General features: G+C 41.1%; 1 protein-coding gene across 1 annotated transcript; it reads left to right on the top strand.

Annotated features, from left to right (window-relative positions):
- The first annotated feature begins 795 nt into the window (after positions 1-795).
- On the top strand, positions 796-21,919 carry per1b (period circadian clock 1b). Its single transcript, XM_028473851.1, is given in 27 exon segments — positions 796-993; positions 6,423-7,307; positions 8,460-8,691; positions 8,693-8,714; positions 8,797-8,816; positions 8,818-8,919; positions 9,524-9,538; positions 9,540-9,578; positions 9,580-9,813; positions 9,816-9,836; positions 9,839-9,921; positions 10,358-10,438; positions 10,996-11,102; positions 11,186-11,339; positions 11,430-11,700; positions 12,178-12,286; positions 12,375-12,534; positions 12,627-12,736; positions 12,908-13,045; positions 14,746-14,795; positions 14,798-15,101; positions 16,014-16,282; positions 16,284-16,790; positions 16,876-17,062; positions 17,793-18,006; positions 18,970-19,120; positions 20,562-21,919. Coding segments are annotated over 26 exon segments (4,239 nt in total). The 5' UTR covers positions 796-993; positions 6,423-6,885; the 3' UTR covers positions 20,799-21,919.
- Positions 21,920-22,616: the final 697 nt, after the last annotated feature.

Raw genomic sequence — 22,616 nt, 5'->3', positions numbered from 1 at the left:
TCCGGCATTTTTGTTGTCAATTTGTGCATTTTTGTTATTGTTGTCCTTTTGTGTATTTTTTTTTTTTTGTCATTGAGTAATTTTGTGTGTTTTTGTAATTTTTTTTTTGTTCTTTCTTGGTGTAATTGTTTTGATTTTTCTGTCATTTTCTGTATTTTTGTTGTCACTTTGTGCGTTTTTGGGATTGTTCTGTATTTTTTTTTTTTGTTTTCTGTAATTTTGTCAACAATTTGTACGTGTCTTTGGAGCTATTCTTTAATGTGTTGTGTTGTGTGTTTTTGTAGTCATTTTGTTTAAGTGGTTGTTGTTTTGAGTCGTTTTGTGTATGTTTATTCCTTCCAACTTCTTAAATTACAAATTTGGGGGATTTGCTTTTGGGGTCGCAAAAAAATTTGACTCAGAACCACGTGGCCCCTGAGCCGCCAGTTGCCCATGTCTGCCATACACCTCAGGAATTACATAACAGATAAATATAGAATCATGTTTTTTTTCTGAGACCTGTGTATCGCCCCCACCTCTCGAAAACAGTTTCTATCTAATGCTTTTCTGTCAGTGCGTGGCCAACATGTGACTTTGCGCTGCTTTTAGGTGTAGTACGATGTTCCCTCACTGGCCACGCCCCCTATGCCTCAGTATGTTTGGAAATGAACACAGGGCCATACACTGTGCAACGTGAGCGAGAGCCCCGTGTATCCCGACCACGCCCCTCGCGACCAATCACGACGAGCCTAATCAAATGAGAGGCGGACCTTTCTCAGCGCTTTGTCCAATCAGAACGCAGTATTCGACATCACTTGCCAGACAACGTAGGTTCACGTGTGTGCCTGCGTGTAGGGCGAACGAGAACTGTCTAGCGATCACAATCCTGAGCAGCACGTCGTACATTCGCTGTTCGCAGGACTTTCTACAGCCTTTTTCTCTTTCGGATTTTTGTTTTTGGACCTCATCGTGCATCGATTAAGTAAAGGTTTCTGCTTTAATGCACATTTAAAGGTAAGCCGTGTTGCGGTTTTTGTTGTGTTGTGGGTGTATTCACCGTTACCTTCGAGTGCTGCAGCTTAGCTTAGAGCCACAATAAAACGCCTAGAACCAAACACATTTATTTGATATAATACTGTTATTATACTATTATTATCCACTGTATGCATACAGTTAAACCTTTGGTTGAAAAAAAAAATGGCTGTGTAATTAATGACATAAAATGTTATTACTAATTACTACATGTACATTTAGGTTTGTTTGTGTTGTCACTTGTGGTTATTGCACCATGTCCTTCCCCCACCATAATATGTATGATTAATGTAATCTCGTTTTTTTAATTTTATACCTTCATCCTGTAAATAATCATGTTGTTTCTGCATTCAAAAATCAAAATCATGCATCCAGATTTTTAATAATTAAAAAATAAATAAAAGGCTTCTAATTTTTATTGTCATGCTAGATTAGATTAACATTTGGGAATAGATTCAAGTTGTGAGTGTAGGGTTTTTAATCGCTTAACAGCTTGTAAACTGAGACTAATCTGTAGCAGTATAAACAACTTCAGTCACTCCTTTTACACCTTTATAAATAAACCATCAATAAAACATTGTTTACAATTGGTTAATTTTTAACCTTAAATTGACTGAGACCATAAATATGACTTATGGGAAATTATTGCACATGATTTTCTACATTTCTTGAATCATTCTTTGAGAATATAATTTCTGCGATTCAATAATTTTCTGGACACCAAACAATGCGTAATCTTTTATCAAGTTGTTGCTTTAAGATGAAAGGAGTTTTCCTGGAAAAATCTATGCACAAAGTTGGGAGCATGAAATTGTCCACGATGTCATGTGATGCTAAAGGATTGCGATGTTCCTTCTCTGAGCGCTAACACTGACACACCTCACAACTCTTTATTCTGGACATGCTGTTCTCTTGCATCCTTTCAGTGGAATTTCACTCCACGCTCAACTGCAAAAACAAAAAAAGTGGTCATTATTTAACATAGCGCTCTGCTCCGGGATTTAGCATTCGCCACTTAGTAGCAACCGATCAAACTCTACACTCATTAAAGCAAATTATTCTTTAGCTATTGTTTGTAGAATGTATTTTTCATACACCTGTGCTATTGGGATGTACAAAAATTAATTTGAGCACAGAGGACATTACAAATATCTATGCAAAACTAGTAAATCTATACCCAAAAAAAGACAAAAACTCCTATTTTTGCTAACTTTCACCACAAAGCGTTTACTTAATGCAATAGCTTCAGATTATGTACTTTTTATGGCCACCCAAAATACCCAAAGCCATTTTATGTTTCAAATTCAACAAAACTGATTTAGGTAAAGACTTAATAATAGAGGATACAACTTTTTCATTTCCGATATGATACAGATATTGCAGCCTTGAGTATCGGCCAATACCGATATTGATCCGATATCAGCATGAATCATACTTACTTTTATTACTTTTCCCCCTTTTTTTTAATAAAACAACATATTTTGTAGTGTGGAATGTTAGAAAAGACTTGATCAAGTGATGTTACTCAAACAGAGAACAATAGTCAACAACAGTAGGTATGAGAAAAACTGACCCATGTATTATTAACTGATTACATGAATTTTAACCTTCAACATAATATCTACACATTTATTTTACAATTGAATAAAATAAATGAAAAATGAATTGAAAAAAATCAGAAATTTGAATCCGATATTTGTTTTCAGGCTGATATCAGACCGATATCGGTACACCCCTACTTTGAATAGCAACTCACCAAAGACTCATGGGAAGTCACATTTGTGTCTCGTTTGCATATTCAATCATTTTACACCCTTGAACATGCGTGTTGACTGTTTTTAATTCCATTTGCTGCACAAGTGGTTGAAAAATCATATTAAGTTACATTACAGGTTAAATACATCCCAATGTTGTAACAACAGCACAGAAAACAAAGGAAACATTACTTTTAGTTACTCACTAGAAATTCCCAGTACTCTGGTGGCCATTTGTAAAATTGCAAATGTTTGTATTAAAACCCCAAAAAATAAGAGAGAGAAAAAAAATAAATATTAATATTGAAATCATGCGTAACAATTGGCAGTGTCATCATAGTTAAAGGTTTATTATCATGTCATAATTAAAAAAAATAAGAGAAGAAATATAAACAACTAGAATAGAATAATGAATATTTATTTAAGGTGTGTTCATTTTTCAGTAAAAGTTGTCCCTACTTTAGGTTTGTAGGTTAAACAAACACTTGAGTCGTGACTTGTGAGTACATTGTGTGAAGTTAACTTATAAAGTTCATTAAAAAGAACAGCGCAGATGACACGTGTGATTAAATGTGAAACTTTTTTTATTTACAAGTCTTATCTGTAGCCTGACTGGGGGACACGGACCACATTTTGGTCTTTCTGACCATCACTATCCCCCCCCTCCCTTTTTTTTAATCCAGCCATGTGTGAGTGCATGCAGCCTGTGGGTGGAGCTTAGTCTGCAAGTGCTGCCATTGGTGCAGTAGGTTAGCCAATCAGCAGCCTGAGAGAGGCTGAGGGAAAAGAGGCTCGGACACGTGTGTAAGCTGGATGTAGCAGTTGTGCGTGTATGTGTCACCTCTGTATGAGAGATAACAGACGCCCACCCGTTTAGGTTTGATGTAATGAGAACACTAAGGGGTGTGTGTGTGTACGTGACCTTTGTACAGACTTGAGTGCCATACTTGGATCATTTCTGGTTACTTTAGTTTAATGGAGGTGACTGTGTCTCTGACACATGGTGTGCCTTGTGTAGGGTTATGTTTTCTAATTATTATTATTATAGCATGTAGTTGTTGCACCTTACAAGGCCAAACAGTAGATCATGTTGTTAATAAGTTATCGCTGCAGAATGACTCAACATAAACCTAAACAACACACCATTGTACAGCATTTTGGAAGTATTTGTGAGTTAAGGGTGCCTTTTTCTATTTGAAAATCTATTTTTTTTTTAATTCTTGAAATATATATTATTCAACAACACTTACATTAAATCAGATTCTCAGGGAACTAATGCTGTAAATAGTGGAAACTAACTTGTACAGTATTAAAAATATTAATGTTTGCGTTAAGAAAAGAGCCCCCAGCACTACATTACACATGGTAAAATACATTTTAATCAATTAATTGATTTTTTTTTTTTTTTACCCAGACTTAATTGTTATTTTAACAAATGTTTTTCATTATTTCCAGTTATTACTAAGACATTTCAGTTAAATAAACATAATCAATGACACCTTTAGTATTGACACTGTCATTTTTAAGCAATAAGGTTTCGACAATTGTTGGGAATTGTTTGCATTGAGGTCAAAACAACAAAGTGGACATATGATTTCACACATGGCAGCGAGTCCATATTTCAGACGGTGACACATTGGCTGTAGCAGAAAGCAGCCCCTACCAGAACAATGTTACATATTCTCGCCTTCACCATCATAAACACCTTGCATAATCAGCTGTTGGTATTACATTGGGCATTTCCTGTATATCATTTGATAGAGTGGGCAGTGGAGTGCTTGGCATTATTAGTAACGCACCGTCATTGACTCAGGTCGGACAAACTGAGTTAACATCATCTAGTTGTGTCTGTGTGTGTTAAAACCAAAAACACCGAAATAAATTATTATGCCAATTATTAGTACAATTGCATTTATTACATTTTCGGCCAAAAATAGCCCAAAAGTGCGTCTTTGGTTTTCGGCGGAAAATGTTTTCATCACTAGTTATTATCAGTTACAGGCATGGTGTGTATAGGTATTCACTGTTTCACCACCTGCCACCAAATTCCTGTGTTTCTGTCTTCTTCTGGGGCAGCATACATGCATGCCAGCCAGTCCCAACGCCTACTCACATCCTGCTTACATATTCCCACAACATGATAACTGTGCCTGCACCCAACCAGTCCAGCCCTCTCACACAGTTTGACATGTGCCTTGTCCATCTGACCAAACATCATGCTTAATTATTACCATTTAATGCATAACAATCAGAGGATCTGTCCAACTAAAATACCCACCGATGATCTTTTAGAAAGTCACAGAGTATTGTGCAATAATTCAGCGTAAGTATAGGTTAATTAGACAATGAAATTATTTCAAATTGAGCAGCACAATGGAGCCTCCTGGAAGAGGAAGAAGCTAACTTCAACATTCATGACACATTCATGTGCCGATAAATCTGCCTGAAAATAATACCCTACAAATTTCTGTAAAGCACTTTGTGGTTTTTACCTGTGAAAAGCGCTCTATAAATAAAGATTACTTATGTGCACCATAACCATAACGTTCTTAAGGAAACACGCCATTAGGGCGCGTCAAGGTTCTTCTTGTTTCCTTACATATTATTCCAAAAAGAACACGAGAAGAACTTGCTGGAATTAGTATGCGGAAGTCAAGGAAACATCAAAGGGATCAGCAGACGCCCCTGAAGAAGACAAGCAGTTGAAACATGTCAGGAGATAAAAGTACATTTTCTGTAAAACAGTTGTCTGAATAAATGAAACCTTAACAAATTACTATTTGTGTACATGTACAGTATATTGTATCCCGTGTATGTCAATGTTCTTATTTCATATATCGGCTCTTTAGGCCCCAAAAATCCCATATCGGTCGAGCTCTAGATTCTACATTTCATATAAACTGGTTAATTCAACAAAGCTTAGAAAATGTGTGTTCCCACGTTCCACTGTCAAGCTCCACCTTAAACCGATGATAACACTTTACATAGACTGCTAAACTCCATTTACCTGTTGGTCCATATCTAGCTCTTGCGTCAGGACTGGAGAACATCTTTAAACCCGTCTCGTACAAACTCTACACTGAGCCCTGTTCGCGCGCACACCTGTCCTAGGCAGGTAACGAGGGCTCTGGGCCAGAGAAGCGCACACATTTGAGAGGATTGACGACTGGGTAATACATGTGTTGTCTTCTAGTTGCGTCGGTAGGTCTTATAGGATTAGTGGAAGTCACTGTTGGCACAGGGAATAAATAGGTATAGACTTTCACTTGCGTAGGAGGCGTCTGTAAATAAATGCAGAGAGTAGAAACCTTGATTTATCCCAACCCATTGATGTTGGGATTCGTTCCCTCCTGCCGGCAAGCGCTTTGTTTTGATCGTCATTTGGGTTAAAAGGGGCATGAGCTGTGACGGCTGACCTATGTTCATCCATGTAATTTGTCACTTCTACCTGGTCTATTATCAGATACACACAGACGTACTTTCTCCTTGCAAATAGAAGCAGATTATAGTCATTCTGTGTCTGGGCAGGAGAAGGTAAAGAGTGTTTCCTTCCATCTGAACAGAAATATTTCATGGCCACACAAGCTGCAGTCCTTGAGAGATACTGGTGGTGAGTGTTTGTTGTAGAATCCTAATTTCATACCTCTCTTCTTCCAGGTGGCCTTTCGCACCTCGTGCAACACATCTTAGGAGAGAAGAGCCGATACGGCATTGGAAAGAATATTTTTCTGCGCTCACCCCAGAGCTGTTTTTCTCACTCTCCGACTCCATCTCTCATCCCATCTGTTGGAGGGACTCATGCCAAGGTTGTTGTATAACCGCAAATTCATCACATTTCTGCAGTTTTCGCGAGTGACACTTTTTCCTTGAACGCAGAAAGCAAGAACGCTCTTGTTTTTTGTGTGTGATTTGCGGGACTTTTTTGCGACACCTTGGAACTTCTCTGTCGGGGTTTTGCACCCTAAATCTTTTTTTTGCTCACTTTGCTGCAGAAACAATTACATTCTTGCTTTAGATTTTTTTACCTGGCAGCCAGAAATATGATTCACCTGTTGATACATAGCAGTCCGACTTAAATAGAAGTTTGAATCAAGCTGTGTCAGCCTCATCCTAAACTATTATGAGTTATGACAACCCTAAATCAACGCCCAGCAGCAGCAGCAGTAGGGGGCACATGGGAGGGGATGAGGACAACAAGGGGCCACGGGCCAAGTCCCCGGAGACGGACTCCCTGCAGGGCGGCAGCAGTCCGTCAGGAGCAAACGGTTCAGCACAGGAGCTGGAAAACCAAGCCGGAGGAGGAGATGGTGGCTCCTCATCCGGGGAGGGGTCTGGGTCCAGTGGAGATCAGAGGGGTTCAAACCTAGACTACATGGACGGACTCTCAAGTGGAAACGATTCCGGGGAGAGGGAGAGCGAGGGCGGGATGGAGAGGAAGAACAGGTCTCGTGGACACCAGTCCACACGCAGCTCCCACAGCCACAGCTCGTCCAATGGGAAGGATTCTGGAATGATGCTGGAGACCACCGAGAGCAACAAGAGGTAGGAGACGCACAGAGTGCACGCCTGGAACTGAAATCACACATTCATGCTCATACTTGCTTAGATCAAGGCTTGTTGTGCAAACTCTAGATAATGATAGAAAATCCCTCAGGTCTACATTTCACTGATTTTTATTTGTTTTCAGACTGTTGTTTTTTGCTTTCTGAAGAGTTGAAGATATTGGCTTTTAAAGCTTTATAGATATTCATTTTAGTAAAGTTAGGAATTGGACTGTTGTTCAGTTTGTTTCAGCATGATTTCCTCCTAATCCCTCCCTATGACCTTTTTTGTTACTTTGTCAATCTCGCTTTGATACGAGCTGATACATTTATAAGCTTTAGAGCAGTGATTTCTAACCTTTTTTGGATCTAAGCCCCATTTTGATATCAAGAAATTCTGGCGATGCCAAAGACATTTTTTTCTTGTTTGTTATAGTTTGTTACAAACACAGAGTAGACAGGATTAGTGACAAGTTGCACCATTTGAACTAGATTTATATTTGGCAAAGTGAAAGTATGGAATACAGTTGTTTAGTAAATAATTTTTTAGATAATTACTAGACATTTCAGGCGACTCGACACAAGGTCCTGACCCCAACTTTGAAAAACACTGCTTTAGATGTTCTTTAAAACTCTGCTACAGAAGGTTTTTCCAATCTTTTGAGTGATAGAAGTGAAAAAGTATCGTGACAAGCCTAATTTTATTTCCTGACACAATATCGATTTCGCTGCCTTGAGTATTGACCGATACCAATATTGATCCAATACGATATCACCACGGATCACACATACTTTTATGACTTATCTTGTAGTGTGGAATGTTAGAAAAGGCTTATTACTCAGAGAACAACAGTAGCTATGCTGACCTATGTTTATTAATACTTACATACATTTTAACCTTAAATGTAAAAAAAAAATATTAATTTTTTAAATAAAGAGCCCTGGGAAAAAAAGATAAAAAATCTAATAATATATTACAGCGGAGATTTGAAATGCAGGCCGATGTAATCCGACACTTTTTCCTTTCTTATCTGATGATTTTGGGCAAATATTCGATAACAATATCAAATTGGAACCCCTGAAATAAAATAATCCAATACACCTTCTGGTAATGAAAATGGCCACTAACTGTGTTTATTTCCTCCTTTTTCAGCACGAACTCTCACAGCCCGTCGCCACCCAGCGGCTCTCTGGCCTACAGCCTCCTGTCCACCAGCTCCGAGCACGACCCGCCCTCCACCTCCGGGTGCAGCAGCGACCAATCAGCTCGGGTGCAGACGCAGAAGGAGCTGATGAAGGCTATCAAGGAGCTAAAGCTTCGCCTGCCCGCGGAACGCAAGTCCAAGGGTCACTCCAGAACTCTGAACGCACTCAAGTACGCACTGCAAGTGTGTGAGACAAGTCCGAGGTGAGCACCCCTGATCCAACATTCTCCTGATCAGATAATTATTTAAATATCACCAAACTGATCCTAATTCTCCTTATTGCAGCTAACAAGGAGTACTATCACCCAGTGGAATGTGGAGGAGTGCCATGGCTGCAGTCTGGACCTGTCCGCATTCACAATCGAGGAGCTGGATAACATTACCTCAGAGTACACCCTGAAAAACACTGTGAGTCGGCATTAAATGCTTTGGGGGGGTCAAAGGTTTTCATTACACTTTTCCCAAATTAATTTGAAAAAACCACATTCTTAATGTAATTTAAATAAATAATAATATACAGTAATTCTAACATCTTACTGCTAGTTTCATGTCACAGATGTTAGTTCTACCTCAGGTGTGTAGTATAAGTTTTCAGTGAAGTGGTCCCAAGCTTTTGAGGCTTTAGGTTGGTTCTTCTTTTGTTGTGCAATTCTTCTTCACAATGTAAATGGTGAAGCTACACTGCTCCCAGCAGTTCATGTATGGTACTGCAGCAGAAAGCGACCAGTGGCTTGATTTTATCATGAACATTAACGATTCGTCTACGCAAACTTTTGTAGTCAACATTATCAATGATGTACTAATCATTTTTGCATTATGTATATGTATACGCACATTGTGGTTGGCGCGAATCTCGAGATGGTCTATATATTTAATTAAATGTTTTCTTCCCCCCCCCAGGCAAGAATCTAAAACTCTGCCTATGGTCAAAGGAGGAACTGAAAAAATGCTGATTGAGCATTTACAAAAGGAACTTGTGGTTTTAAATCATTTCTGTCCTTTTTGATTTCAGGACACATTCTCCATGGACCGTGTCATTCCTGTCAGGGAAGGTGGTGTACGTCTCGCCCCCAGGGTTCGTCGCTGCTGCGCTGTAAGCCCGAGTGGTCCAAGGGCCATGTCTCAGAGCTTTTGGCCCCACAAGACGTCAGCACTTTCTACAGCAGCACTGCTCCCTGTCGCCTGCCGTCCTGGGCTTCCTGCATCGGATCAGTCTCTCCTCCAGTCAAATGCACCCAGGAAAAGTCCATGTTCTGTAGGCTCAGCGCGGATCGAACACACACCGGCGCCATTCGCTACCACCCCCTCTCCGCCTCACACCCTACCAGCTCTCACCCTGAAGGACTCGGACGCTGCAGAGCCACAGCTATGCTGCCTGCTCATCGCAGAGAGGGTCCACTCTGGATACGAGGTACTAAGGAAGAATATATTAATAACTCATAATCTGTTTGATCATTTAGATTTCACCATGCAACTACAACGAGCACGGTTCATGTTCACAGCAGTTTGTAAGTTGTTCCCTGTTTGTGACGGCTGGATGTGTTGTTTAGGGCAGGGGTTCTCAACCTTGGGGTTGCGAAACACTGGGAGGGGGTTTCCAGATGCCTTCAAGAAACTAGGAATATTTTTTAAACATTATAAGCCCATTTCTTCTGCCACTACACCAAACTTGTCATATTTTAAACTATTTTTATCACTTTTTCTTGCCATATTTTTGCTCCTTTTAATGCGTTTTTTGCTTCATTACCCCCATTTCTGCCACTTCTCAAATTTCAATGCCTTTTTGTGCACATTTTTTCCCACTTTCAATAGATCTTTGGCACTTATGGTTTTATCATGTGTTTTCAGCTCCTCGTATTCCTCCAGACAAAAGGATCTTCACCACCAGACACACTCCCAGCTGCCTCTTCCAGGAAGTGGATGAGAGGTGAGTGTTTGGGACTGTTTTCACATGCTTTGGCGTCTTAGTAGCGTGTGGTCTCGGCTGTGAACTGCTTATCTACAGACTGAATTGTTGCACTGTTTTGAATCTTAACCACTCCAAGAAGGGACACAGTGGTTAAATACAACACAGAAATGTTCCCAAGGAATAATAAAAAAAGCACATTTAATTCAACTAAATTAATCAGTTGTAAACTGTTTGAAGATCAGATGTTTTTTGACTGGTATTTTACTAGGGTTGGGCATCAAGCATTGATCGGTCCGGGACTAACGTTCCGATTTTCTCAGAATTGTTAAAATTTTGATTTCTACTTTCAATACCGGAAAAAGAAGCTGCCGATTACAATGAAGAAGAATACACCGGAAGTGTTTGCGTTGCTGCATAAATCAGCGGTCCTCTTAAAAAAATCGAAATCGGGAATCGTTCGTAATCGAAATGAGGAATTGAAATCTGAATTGTTCCAATTCAAATGATGGCCAACCCTATATTTTACAAAGTGCACTTTTCTTTCCTAAAAGTGTGTATTTGTTGTGCTATTGCAGGGCGGTGCCACTGTTGGGCTACCTGCCTCAGGACTTGGTGGGAACTCCCATCCTGCTCAACATCCACCCTGAGGACCGGCCCATCATGGTGGCCATACATGAGAAGAGTGAGTCCATCCACCGATCGATACTCCATCCACACTTATTAAGTGTCTCTACTCTCTGTGTTAAACTGTTTCTGTGTCTTCAGTCTTTCAGTTTGCTGGGCAGCCTTTCGAATACTTGCCCCTGCGAATGTGCGCCCGCAGCGGCGAATACCTGACCATCGACACCAGCTGGTCTTCCTTCGTCAACCCGTGGAGCCGAAAAGTGGCGTTCATCGTGGGGCGGCACAAAGTCAGAACGTAAGTAGAGGAGTCATCAAAGAAGCAGAAAAAGGATCCATTTGTTCTTGCGTGAAACGTACAAATGTTTCAAACCTCTCTCGTTTTCAGGAGCCCCCTGAACGAGGACGTGTTCACTACGTCGCAGGACGACAAGAATCTGACCACCACGCAGGATGTCGTTCAGCTGAGCGAGAAGATCCACCGGCTCCTGGTGCAGCCAGTGCACAGTGGCAGCTCCCAGGGCTACAGCTCACTGGGCTCCAGCGGGTCTCGGGGGTCCCGCCACTCCCACCAGCAGCGCCTCAGTGCCTCCGCCACGTCGTCCAGTGACAGCAACGGCCCCGCAATGGACAAAGCCGCAGTGGCACTGCATAAACCTGTGAGTCTGAGCCAGTTCATGGTTCTCTCGCTATGTTTAGCTAGTGCTGGTATTTCAATATAAATATCCATTAAAAACGTCACCTTTGAAAGTTCTGAAAACATTTTAAGCAAGAAAGTGACCAAGTAGAATATCAACATGTGCTTATTTTATCCATGAAACTCGCAGACACACTTTTCATGCCGACATCTTGGAGATTTTCGGAGACCTGCCATTGTGCTACTTATGAAACTTCTGGTTAGCTTCAAAACAAGAGTCCTATTCACAAAAGTGTTAAAAAACCAATGGAAGACATGAAGAGATGCTTTTGTTTTGAAAAGGGGATGTTTGATTTTTAGCTTGAAGCCGGTCTCAGAAACATTTTACGTTGTATTCGCAATGCATCATCATAAAATGCATAGCACGTTAATATGCGATTTCGAACGCAGCCATAGATGATATATTTCACTTGTTGCTGACTACTGTTGTTTTTTCCAGATGACATTCCAGCAGATCTGTAAAGACGTCCACATGGTAAAGACCAATGGGCAGCAGGTTTTCATTGAGTCTCGCAATCGCCCTCCAGCCAGAAAAACCACCAACGCAGGTAAAGTTGACAACATTTGGTCTGGATACATCAGGAGAAATTCTTTGAAATCTCACTCCCTGGTCTGGTTCTCTTTCATCTTCATCAGGCATAACCAGCATACGAGCCGTGAACAGCGACCCCATCCAGGGTCTAATCGCTGACTTGACCAAACCACCCAAGGCTCTGCTGCCTGCTCCGCTGGTGCAAAAGGAACCGTCTACTGGTTACTCCTACCAGCAGATCAACTGTCTGGACAGCATCATAAGGTAGGCACAGGAGGTCTAATGTCTACTTTGAATTTCTTTTGGCTTCAAATTTCAGTTAAGTTCCCAATTTAACCCACTGACTCATTTCTTAGGTACCTGGAGAGCTGCAACATTCCCAATACGGTGAAACGGAAATGTGGCTCCTGCACTGCTTCCTCCACGTCTGACGAAGACAAACAGGAAGCCAGCGGCAGCAATAAAGGTACTTTAACTTTGTCTTAGAGATTGGATTTTTAATAGATAAGAGGATGTTACTCTTCACAAACAGCCTAAAGTTTTTGTTTTTTTAATAAAATTTACTATTACGTTAATTCTAATCTTCAGCAGCATTTTCGTAAAATTTACAACTATAACGTCGATCTCGATTCTTCAGTTAACCTCGTAGGTGAACCGGCTCCCCTGCCTCCTCTGACCATGGCGACGAAGGCCGAGAGTGTTGCCTCGGTCACGTCTCAGTGTAGCTTCAGCAGCACAATCGTCCACGTTGGAGACAAGAAGCCTCCCGAGTCAGGTGGGTTAGGGGTTAGGGTGCCACACTCTGTATTTGTGACACTGTTTTCGGTACAATACTCGATTTAATATTGTTTTTTGTCCAATAATTATTGGACAAAGAATAAAATGAGTGATCAAGGAGCTTGTAAATAGCAGCTGATCAGCTGTTATATTTTGGCGTCATGACATATTTTTCAATTCTTTGCCATTACTGCTTGTATGTGAAACACAAGAAAGCTTCAAAGAGTAACTAAAGCCCAACACCACTTTTTTCTAAAGTAGTGTTGTTGATTGTTTCTTGTCCAACTTTTGATATTTTAGTCAAATTCTTTAGCATATTTTGTTGTAAAAATGTAAGTGAATGCCCTGTATGGGTTGAAACCTGGCTATTACAATTTAGTTTGTAATAGAGAGGTATAGTGAGTATTGAGTAGCTAGTTAGCATAGCATAGATTGTTCTTTGAAGATGTTATAGTATAGATTTGGCGTGTCTTAATCAACGGCCATAATGAAGACAATTTTTAAATTTCTCGTCTAGACCAGGGCTTCTCAACCTCGGGTTCAGGACAGTGGGAAGGGGTCTCCAGATGCCTTCAAGAAACTAAGAATATTTTCTAAACATTGAGCCCATTTTTGCATATTTTTCTGCAACTACACTTGCCACATTTTAACCTATTTTCATCACTTTCATCACAAATTTCAATTCCTTTTTGACATTTTTGGCACTTTTAAACCCTTTCCACCACTTTTCCCACCTAATGTTGCACATGTTGACTCATTGTCACTTTTATTTCTTTTCACCATATTTCATGCTTATATTTGTCAAAAATAACCATATTCACAATTTGTTATGCCCATGAATTGCCAGTTTAAAGTAATTGTTCCTACTTCATAAATTACATTTAATTTCTGCCACTTTTAAGCCAATATTGATACTTTGAACCCTTTTTACCACTTTTTCTGTCTGTTTTTTGAACACTCTAATGTACAACTTTTTACATGTTTTTAAAATCCCTTTTCACTACCTTTTCTGGTCTCTGGCACCTTTATTTTTGGGGTGTCGTGGGCTGAAAAGATTGAGAACCACTGGTCTAGACGCACATCAGCCGAAACCTCAAGGTCTCGTTACTCTTTAAGCTTTCTACTGATAAGTGTTGAGTGTCTGACTTTAGTACGCTATGCCCTAAATTTTGCCAAAACAAACCAATAAACAAAGTGGTTAGACAATTCCATCTCTGCCAAAAGTCAATGATAAAGTTGACAAAAAAGATCAAATCAGAATTAACCAGGGTTCCTCTATTTTTCTTCAACATTCACTCACCTTCTCACGCTCTCACTCACTCTTTTTTGGTAATTTAGAGACTTGAATTTTCTATTAATGTTTTTGGGTCAGGGGAGGCTTTTCTAAGGTTTGGAAAAGTTCTAAAAAGTTCTAACAGCAACTAGAACGAGTAACTGAAATGGGCTGCCTGTGATGTTAGTAATGCTAGCAATATTTAGCTGTTAAGCTGTCCAAAAGAAGAAAGGAAGAGGAAGACAAGTTCCCCACCAATGGTGGGTCTTTCATCTGTTGGTGGGGAAAATGAGTCGCATGTTGGTAAGAAGGAAGAGTTTTTAACTTGTCTGTGTGTTTCTATGTCCCTCATTGTCCAAAGACTGTGTGTGTAGCGTTATGTTTGTGTCGAAGTCACATATTTCCCTCCTCTTTCCCTCTCCCAGATATCATCATGGAAGAGGCTCCTCCCACTCCTACACTGGCCCCTCCCCCTCCTCCTCTACATCCCCTCCTCCTACTATGACCACCCAAACTCTCTCCCTGAGCAGTTTAACCACTCCCCCAAATGTCATTCCGCCTCTGCCTCCCGTCCATCAATCAGCCAATCAGACGGAGAGGGAGAGCCGTAGAAGCGGGGGCCAATTTGGTCTGACCAAAGAAGTTCTGTCCGCACACACCCAGCAGGAGGAGCAGGCCTTCCTCGACCGCTTCAAGGACCTCAGTAAGCTGCGGGTGTTCGATCAGACGACGTCGTCGACTGTTCGCTGCAACACACCCACCGCCAACCCACTGTCCCGAGGTAAAGGTGCTCACACCACCACACCGTATTCATCTAAATATGACTCAGTTACACAGTGTATCCATCATTTAAACCAGGGGTGTCAAACTCATTTTAGTTCAGGGGCCAAACACGGAGCAGTTTGATCTGAAGCGGGCCACAGATTTTATGTGGGAAATAAACTGACAATATCCAAGCAATAAATGACATATCAGTCCCAACAGGATCGTCACTTGAAATTTCCTTGATTAGTGACTGTTTTTTTTTCAACAGTTTAACATTAAAAATGACCGCAATCATTCGATACAATCCCCAGGAAAACTGTGAGCTCCTGCAAATATTGTTGAGTTTCTTTTACACAATGGTTCATGTTTTCTGTCATTTTTACTTTCTCTTGTGGGCTGAATTTGATGCTCCAAAGGGCCAGATTTGGCCCCCGGGTCTTGAGTTTAACACGTGATGAAAACAGTCACAGTATACCACATTATAATTCCAGCAAGTTCATTTTGTCTTCTTTTTTGGAAATATGTTAACGTTTCATTTTTTCAGACAAACTTTTTTCAGGAAATTTACTTTGATCTCACAACATGCTTTGACTGCCAACTGTCAGTCTTTATTCAAAAAGAACCTTGCTGGAATTACTTGGCGGAAGTCAAGGAAACTTCAAAGGAAACATCAAAGCAATCAGCAGACGCCTCTGACGAAGACTGGCAGTTGACAGTCAAAACGTCAGGAGATCAAAGTTGATTTCCTAAGGGACAATTGTCTGAATAAATGAAACCTTAATATATTAATAATAATTGGAAGATACGCATCCATCAAACTGGCTGCAGATCTAGCTTCATCAATAATGAATTTTACTCTATGAACAGGATTCGACTGAAAGATTGGTTCTTAACTAACACACATGCTTTGTCTGTTTTTGTTCTGTAGGAGTCCGATGTTCCCGTGACTACCCGTCCGTGGGGAGTAGCAGCGGTCACAGGCGCGGCGGTAAACGACTCCGACACCAGGAGTTGTCCGATCAACACAGCCCTCTGGGTCTGAACAGGAGTTGTCAGGACCTCAGAACCAGCACGGCTCCACTTCCACTCCCCCTCAACGTGCCTCTCGGGCCCCCCACCAACTCTTCCTCCTGGCCCTCTGTCGGCTCCCAGGCCAGCATTCCCTCTGCTCCCTTTGCACCTGGTATGCTTCCACTCTAACCCACTACCCCCGCCACTCCCTAACCCCCGTCTACCACCGCCGCAGACTCCCATGGTGCCCCCCATGGTGCCCCCCATGGTTCCCCCCATGGTTCCTCCTATGATGGCTCTGGTGCTACCCAACTACATGTTCCCCCAGATGGGGGCGCCCCTCTCCCAGCCAGGGCCCACCCCTGGAAGCTTCTACAATCCCAACTTCAGCTACCCTGGCATCCCATCAGCCAATGTCACACCAGTCATTTCCAACGCCGTTCCCATCCCCGCCACCCTAGGGGCGTCTCGCAGTAGCACACCGCAGTCCTGCAATCAGTTACCTGCAGAGCGGGAGGGGGCGGAGTCTCCTTTCTTCCATTCACGCAGCTCCTCCCCCCTCAACCTGCTGCAGCTGGAGGAAACGCCGAGTAACCGGCTAGAGGTCGCCACAGCGCAAGCCACGCCTGATGTGACAGGACAGACTTCAGCCAATCAGAGAAGCGCTGATGACGCCTCTAAGGAGAACGAGAACGTAAGGCCGCGGACGCACTAGAAATTAAGTCAAACTAATTGAAAAGAGCCTTAATTTACATTCTGCTGTATATTCTCCTCCTTAGGGTGAAAACAACGAGTCCAACCAGGATGCCATGTCCACGTCCAGCGACCTGCTGGACCTGCTGCTGCAGGAGGACGCTCGCTCAGGCACCAGCTCTGCTGCCTCTGGTTCTGGCTCCTCTGGAACCAGATCCTCTGGCTCAGGCTCCGGCTCCAATGGCTGTAGCCTATCTGGGACCAGCGGCACCAGTAAGTACCCACAACTGAAGTATGATTACAATTATTATTTTATCCTGAAAGTCAATTACGTTCTGAATTACTGAAGTTCAATTAATCACAATTACTGAGCCTTTCATAAGTAACCCCGTAAAACTCAACCTTCCTCGTGTTAACATCTCTTATGATAAAAAGTTGATTTGACCCATGTCTTTAAATCAGCTGTAAAATACACAATATAATCCATCATCTAATCTGTTTCTCATCTATTGGTTACCTTGTTCGGCTTCCTTATCCATTCAAATATTGGTTTTAATATTTCTGGTGTGGATGTCGAAGCCTTTTTTGTGTCTTTTTTGACTTCAATTTGTAAAGAAATGGTAAAATGATCCTCAAGAGAATGACAGGTGAACTTCATATGAAACATTTTTAAAACTGTTACCTACATATGTGTAAGCCATAGAACTGTAACATGGTTCCCCAGTTTTGCATTTAATGAAATTGTAAATTACATTTTTTCATAGAATTTTCATGCCAATTACAGTTAATTTACTATAATGGCAACAAATTTTTGCCCAATTACAATTATAATTACATCATAATTGTAATTAATTACCATTACACAATTATAATTGACCCCAACCCTGCCTCTCGTAGGAAAATCATCCCTCCGTGTCCCGATCAGACACACATCAAACATGAACTCAACAATAACCACGTCGACACAACTACTAATTTCTCGATCTCTCCTGTTTCTGTTCAGGCAGCAGCCAGGGCAGCCACACCAGCAAATACTTTGGCAGCATCGATTCATCGGAGAATGACCACTCACGCAAGCAGCCGACAGGGGGCAGCAGCAGTGGTGGTGGGGACGGGGGCGAGGAGCAGTTCATCAAGTGTGTCCTGCAGGACCCCATCTGGCTCCTGATGGCAAACACAGACGACAAGATCATGATGACCTACCAGCTGCCTGTCAGGTAACTAAAGATCTGCTGGAGCAGGGAACACAGACATGAACACTGAAGAACAGTCATGTGGAGAAAATAGGGCCCTCTATAAGGGGGAATAAAGGGGAGAGCTTTTTGGGACCCATCCATTAAGTCAGCAAAATGATGGTCCATGATTCTATGAATCTGTGATAACCACATTCATTTATTTATCTGAATAATATCCACTGATATACAGGAAGTTTATTATTTATGCCCTAGTATATAGTCATCTTAAAGATGTGAATCCTTGTTTTAATCATAAATAAAATGGGTTAAAAGTGACCAAAAATGGTGGAAAAGGTGTTGAAATGGAATTTGATAAACCACAGAAATTGATTAAAAGTTGCAAATTAGAGTGGGCAAAAACAAAGTTTCAATATTGGCTTAAAAGTAGCAACAATTAGTTTAAACTGGCAAAGAATGGCCATGACAAATCGTGAATGTGGTTAAATTGTCAAAAATAAGCATGAAATGTGATGAAAAGAGGTTAAAAGTGACAATAATATGTCAACACGTGCGACATTAGGTGGGGAGAGTGGTGGAAAGGGTTTATATATGCCGAACGTCTTGAAAGTTGAAAAAATGTGCAGAAAAGGCATTGAAATTTGATGGAGAAGTGGCAAAAATGCATGAAAAGGAGCAAAAATATGGCAAGAAAAAGTTATTAAAATAGGTTACAATATGGCAAGTTTGGTGTAGTTGCAGAAAAAGAGTAAAAACAAGCAAAAATGGGCTCAATCTGTTCAAAAAAATATTCTTAGTTTCTTAAAGGCATCCGGCGACCCCCTCCCAGTGTCTCGTGATCCTAAGGTTGACGTTAGACGACAAAACCTAAACAGTATTCCATACATCCTATAACGATACAAAATAAAGATCATCTTTGATATTCTGTAATTGATTGTGGGACTCAATTGGCAGCAACTGACCCCCCAGCCTTGTGTTCATAAATAGGGACCTGGAAACTGTGCTGCGCGAGGACCGCGAGGCCCTGAGGGGCATGCAGAAACACCAGCCACGCTTCACCGAGGGGCAAAAGAAGGAGCTGAGCCAGGTGCATCCTTGGACCCGCACGGGGCGCCTGCCACGTGCCATCAACATAACGGTGAGTAATGCAGATCATCTAAAGTGGGGCACACACACCTCACATTTTCTGTGTGTGAAGACGTGTGTTATCTGTTACAGACCTCACACGTGAAGGTAAATCAGGTGTAGAACAGATTTGATTGCACGCCACACACATAACGACTTAGTCGCAACATCCCAGACCTAACGCTGCGTTTAATCAAATCAGAACTCGGGATTTTCGAACCTTCGACTTGAAACGCCACCTAAAGTCATTGGTAAAAAAAAAAAAAAACATCTAATATTAGATTGGAGTTGTCAATTGGGAAATGCCAAGTTTCGAGTTGCCTGGAACACAGCGTTACGTGTTTCTCAGTCAGCTCGCCTCTTTATTTGCTACATTCTGTTCCACATAACAAATCACAGGGTCATGAGTTGGGAGTCGTCGACTTTGCCTGCATATCAGATGATTTTTTGTCTCAGAGGCGATTATTGGGACAAATTCACTCTCAACACACCTCAGACCACAGGATAATCTTCTAGAATAATATTGTAAAGTATAAAATAATCTGGCATTTGGCGTGTTTGGTCAGGAAGTGGGAAAATAGGGACAAAAACAGCATGACTATCTTTAATATGTCAAGGCATACGTGTCAAGCTCAAGGCACGGGGGCCAAACCCGGCCCTTTAAAGTGTCCAATTCAGCCCACAGAAGTAAAAATGACAAAGAAAACATGAACTATTGTGTAAATTACCAAAAAATGCAGTTGTAGATATCTCAAATTAACCAATTTAATGAAACTCTGCAACATTTTTAGAGGCTTGCATTTTTCCTTTGTTTATATATCGTGAATGCAGTCATTTTTAACTGCAAATTGTGGAAATAACTTTCCTTTTTTCCACAAACCTTGCAATTTCTCACAAACAATTCCACAAAATTCCTCAAAAATTGGTAACAAAATCAAGTGAATTTAACGGATATTGAAAACTAGGGCACAATGATCTAAAATATATTTTTTCCCCATCTAAAACCTGTGGCCCACTTTAGATCCAACTGGGCCTAAAAGGAGTTTGACATCCCTGTGTTAAGGTTTCATTTATTCAGACAACCGTTCCTCAGGAAATCTGCTTTGATTTCCTGACATGCTGATCGCTTTGATGTTTCCTTTGAAACTTCAAAGGAAACATCAAAGCGATCCACAGACGCCTCTGACGAAGACTGGCAGTTGTCCGCCGAAACATGTCAGAAAATCAAAGTGGATTTCCTGAGGAACTGTTGTCTGAATAAATGAAACCTTAACATACTGTATTATTTTACCACATTAACTAATCTGTAGGTGAATGTATGAATAAATTATTCAAAAAAGAATCTTGCTGGAATCACTAATTATCTTCAGGTGTGACAAGAGTGACAAAAAAAGCTCCAAATGTTACAATAAAGCCATTTGAATGAAAAAAATCCTTCCTTCTGTGGTTTCCAGGGCTGCATGGGCTGCAAGTCTCCGACCTCCATTCCTGCGGCTGCTCCCTTTGACGTGGAGATCCACGAGATGGAGCTGTGCAGCGTGCTGAAGGAGACTGAGGGCAAGTTGGAGAAAAACCCAGAGACGGCCATGGACGAGGCTCACCCAGAGGACGAAGACGACGAGGAGAAATGCACCGAAGCAGATGACAGGAGCCAAGAGGTTGAGAGGGCCACGTCAGAAACTGTGACTTAAAAGGCAGAGACTTTAGTCAACGTGGCAACTCTAAAAAACCCTTCTAGGAGGCTCTAATATGGGCTCAGCTGGAACTTTACGGTGCTGAACCTGGTCTGTCCTCACAGATGCTCGTCAAAACGGGCTGAGAAAAGATGGACACCCGGTGGGTCGCACTCCATAGCTGACGACGAACGCACAATGTTAGGCACGTTGCCTTGGAAACCACCACCGCACACACAGACACTACATTTTACCATCTTTCCCTCCCTCACTACAGCTGTTGTCGTACCCATCAGCTCGTTTATGGAAGGTGTAAAATAATAACAGAGGGACTGAGGTGAATGTGATACCATGTGCTTTTTCACCACAGTTGTTCTCCCATTTATCCCCAGAGGAACGACGGGAGTTTATTCTGTCACTTTTACTTCATATTGAATGTTTCCAGGAATGAAATTCCACTATAAACCTATATCGCAAAAAAAAGGAAAAAGAAAAAGGCTAAACATTTTTTTGTTTACAAAAATAAAAAGCCACCTTCCCCCTAAATTAAAAAAATCCACTACTTTGTGAATTTTGCTTATTTTTGTAATTAATTGTGTATATTTTTTTTTAATAAGTTTCTTTACCGCAGGTCGAGAAAAGAGTAAATTTAACAGATAGAATTTGTACAAAAAAACAGGGCATCGAAATAATTTAGATTTAAATTTATTTATGATGGATTTTCTGCACAAAAATATATATAAAAAAAAAAAAACATAATCAGAAATGCGCTTTAAAGTGATGACATTTGAGTGCAGCTGCCTCAGTGACTTCATAAAGTTCCTCCTCTGTGATTTCACTCTGTTAATAAATCAGATGTTTTCTTCTTCTACTATAAAAGGAGCTCAAAGCTGTGAGTGCAAACGGGGAGCGACTGTACATTCTGGTGGCAGACTGTGAAAAAGTGATCTTTGAGAGAGTTTAGAGGGTGTTTACTATCGTTTTTCCAACCTTAACTCTCCTCTCTGTGGCACTGTTCTGCTCATGATGTGTTATCTTATGCTTTATGGCGTCAGTGGGTGTCTGCGATAGTTTTCTTAATATTTTTGTGAAACTCTTTGTACAAAAAAAGTCAATAAAACAACTTGAAATGCCTTTAACCCAAGCAGTCTGAGCGGTGTATTTTTGTGCATGTCACAGTGTTATTATTACGTCCCTTTGCAGTGTATTTTTGTTGATGGGTGTTTTAGAGGAACTGGCCTGGGGACAAACCAGTGACCAGAAAGAACTGGATGCAGCGAGAAATGTGGTTTCTATTCATAGTGCTGACCACAGCCAAAAAAAGATAAAGGCATCTCCTCCTTTGCACAAACACAAATGTTTGACTTGACAGCAACTATTTTATAATCATGTGGGTTGCATTGTGGGGACCAAAAAGATGATTTAAAGTCCCAACGTGTGAATGGCAATCACCTCATTATGAGTGTTAGCGTTCATTTTAGCACAGGTTGGGTTTGAAAGCTTTACAAACTACACCAAATCATCCATCCTTGGTTTTTTTGTTTTTGTTTTTTTAAATTGGTGTTTTAAAGTTTCAAAGAAAAGAAAAAACCTAGAATCCTGCTTGTGAGCTTAACACAAATTTTAAATCAGTTTGTTTTTTTAGCACAATTGGGGTTTCAGCTTAGGTCTACATGCATTTAACCCCCTCCCAGAAGAGCAGCTGGCAGCAACGGCGTTGCACCTGGAGCAGTTCCATTTTTAGTATCCGTTATATCACCTCGTATCACAAAACAAATGATTATTACCTTGAATGCACTATTTCTGTAGTTAAGTAAGATGAGAAGGAGAAGAAAG

Source organism: Gouania willdenowi, chromosome 18 (genome assembly GCF_900634775.1).
Source record: "Gouania willdenowi chromosome 18, fGouWil2.1, whole genome shotgun sequence".
Taxonomy (NCBI): Eukaryota; Metazoa; Chordata; class Actinopteri; order Blenniiformes; family Gobiesocidae; genus Gouania; species Gouania willdenowi.
Note: the sequence above shows the minus strand (reverse complement) of the source record. Positions and strands in the feature narration are given on the sequence as shown.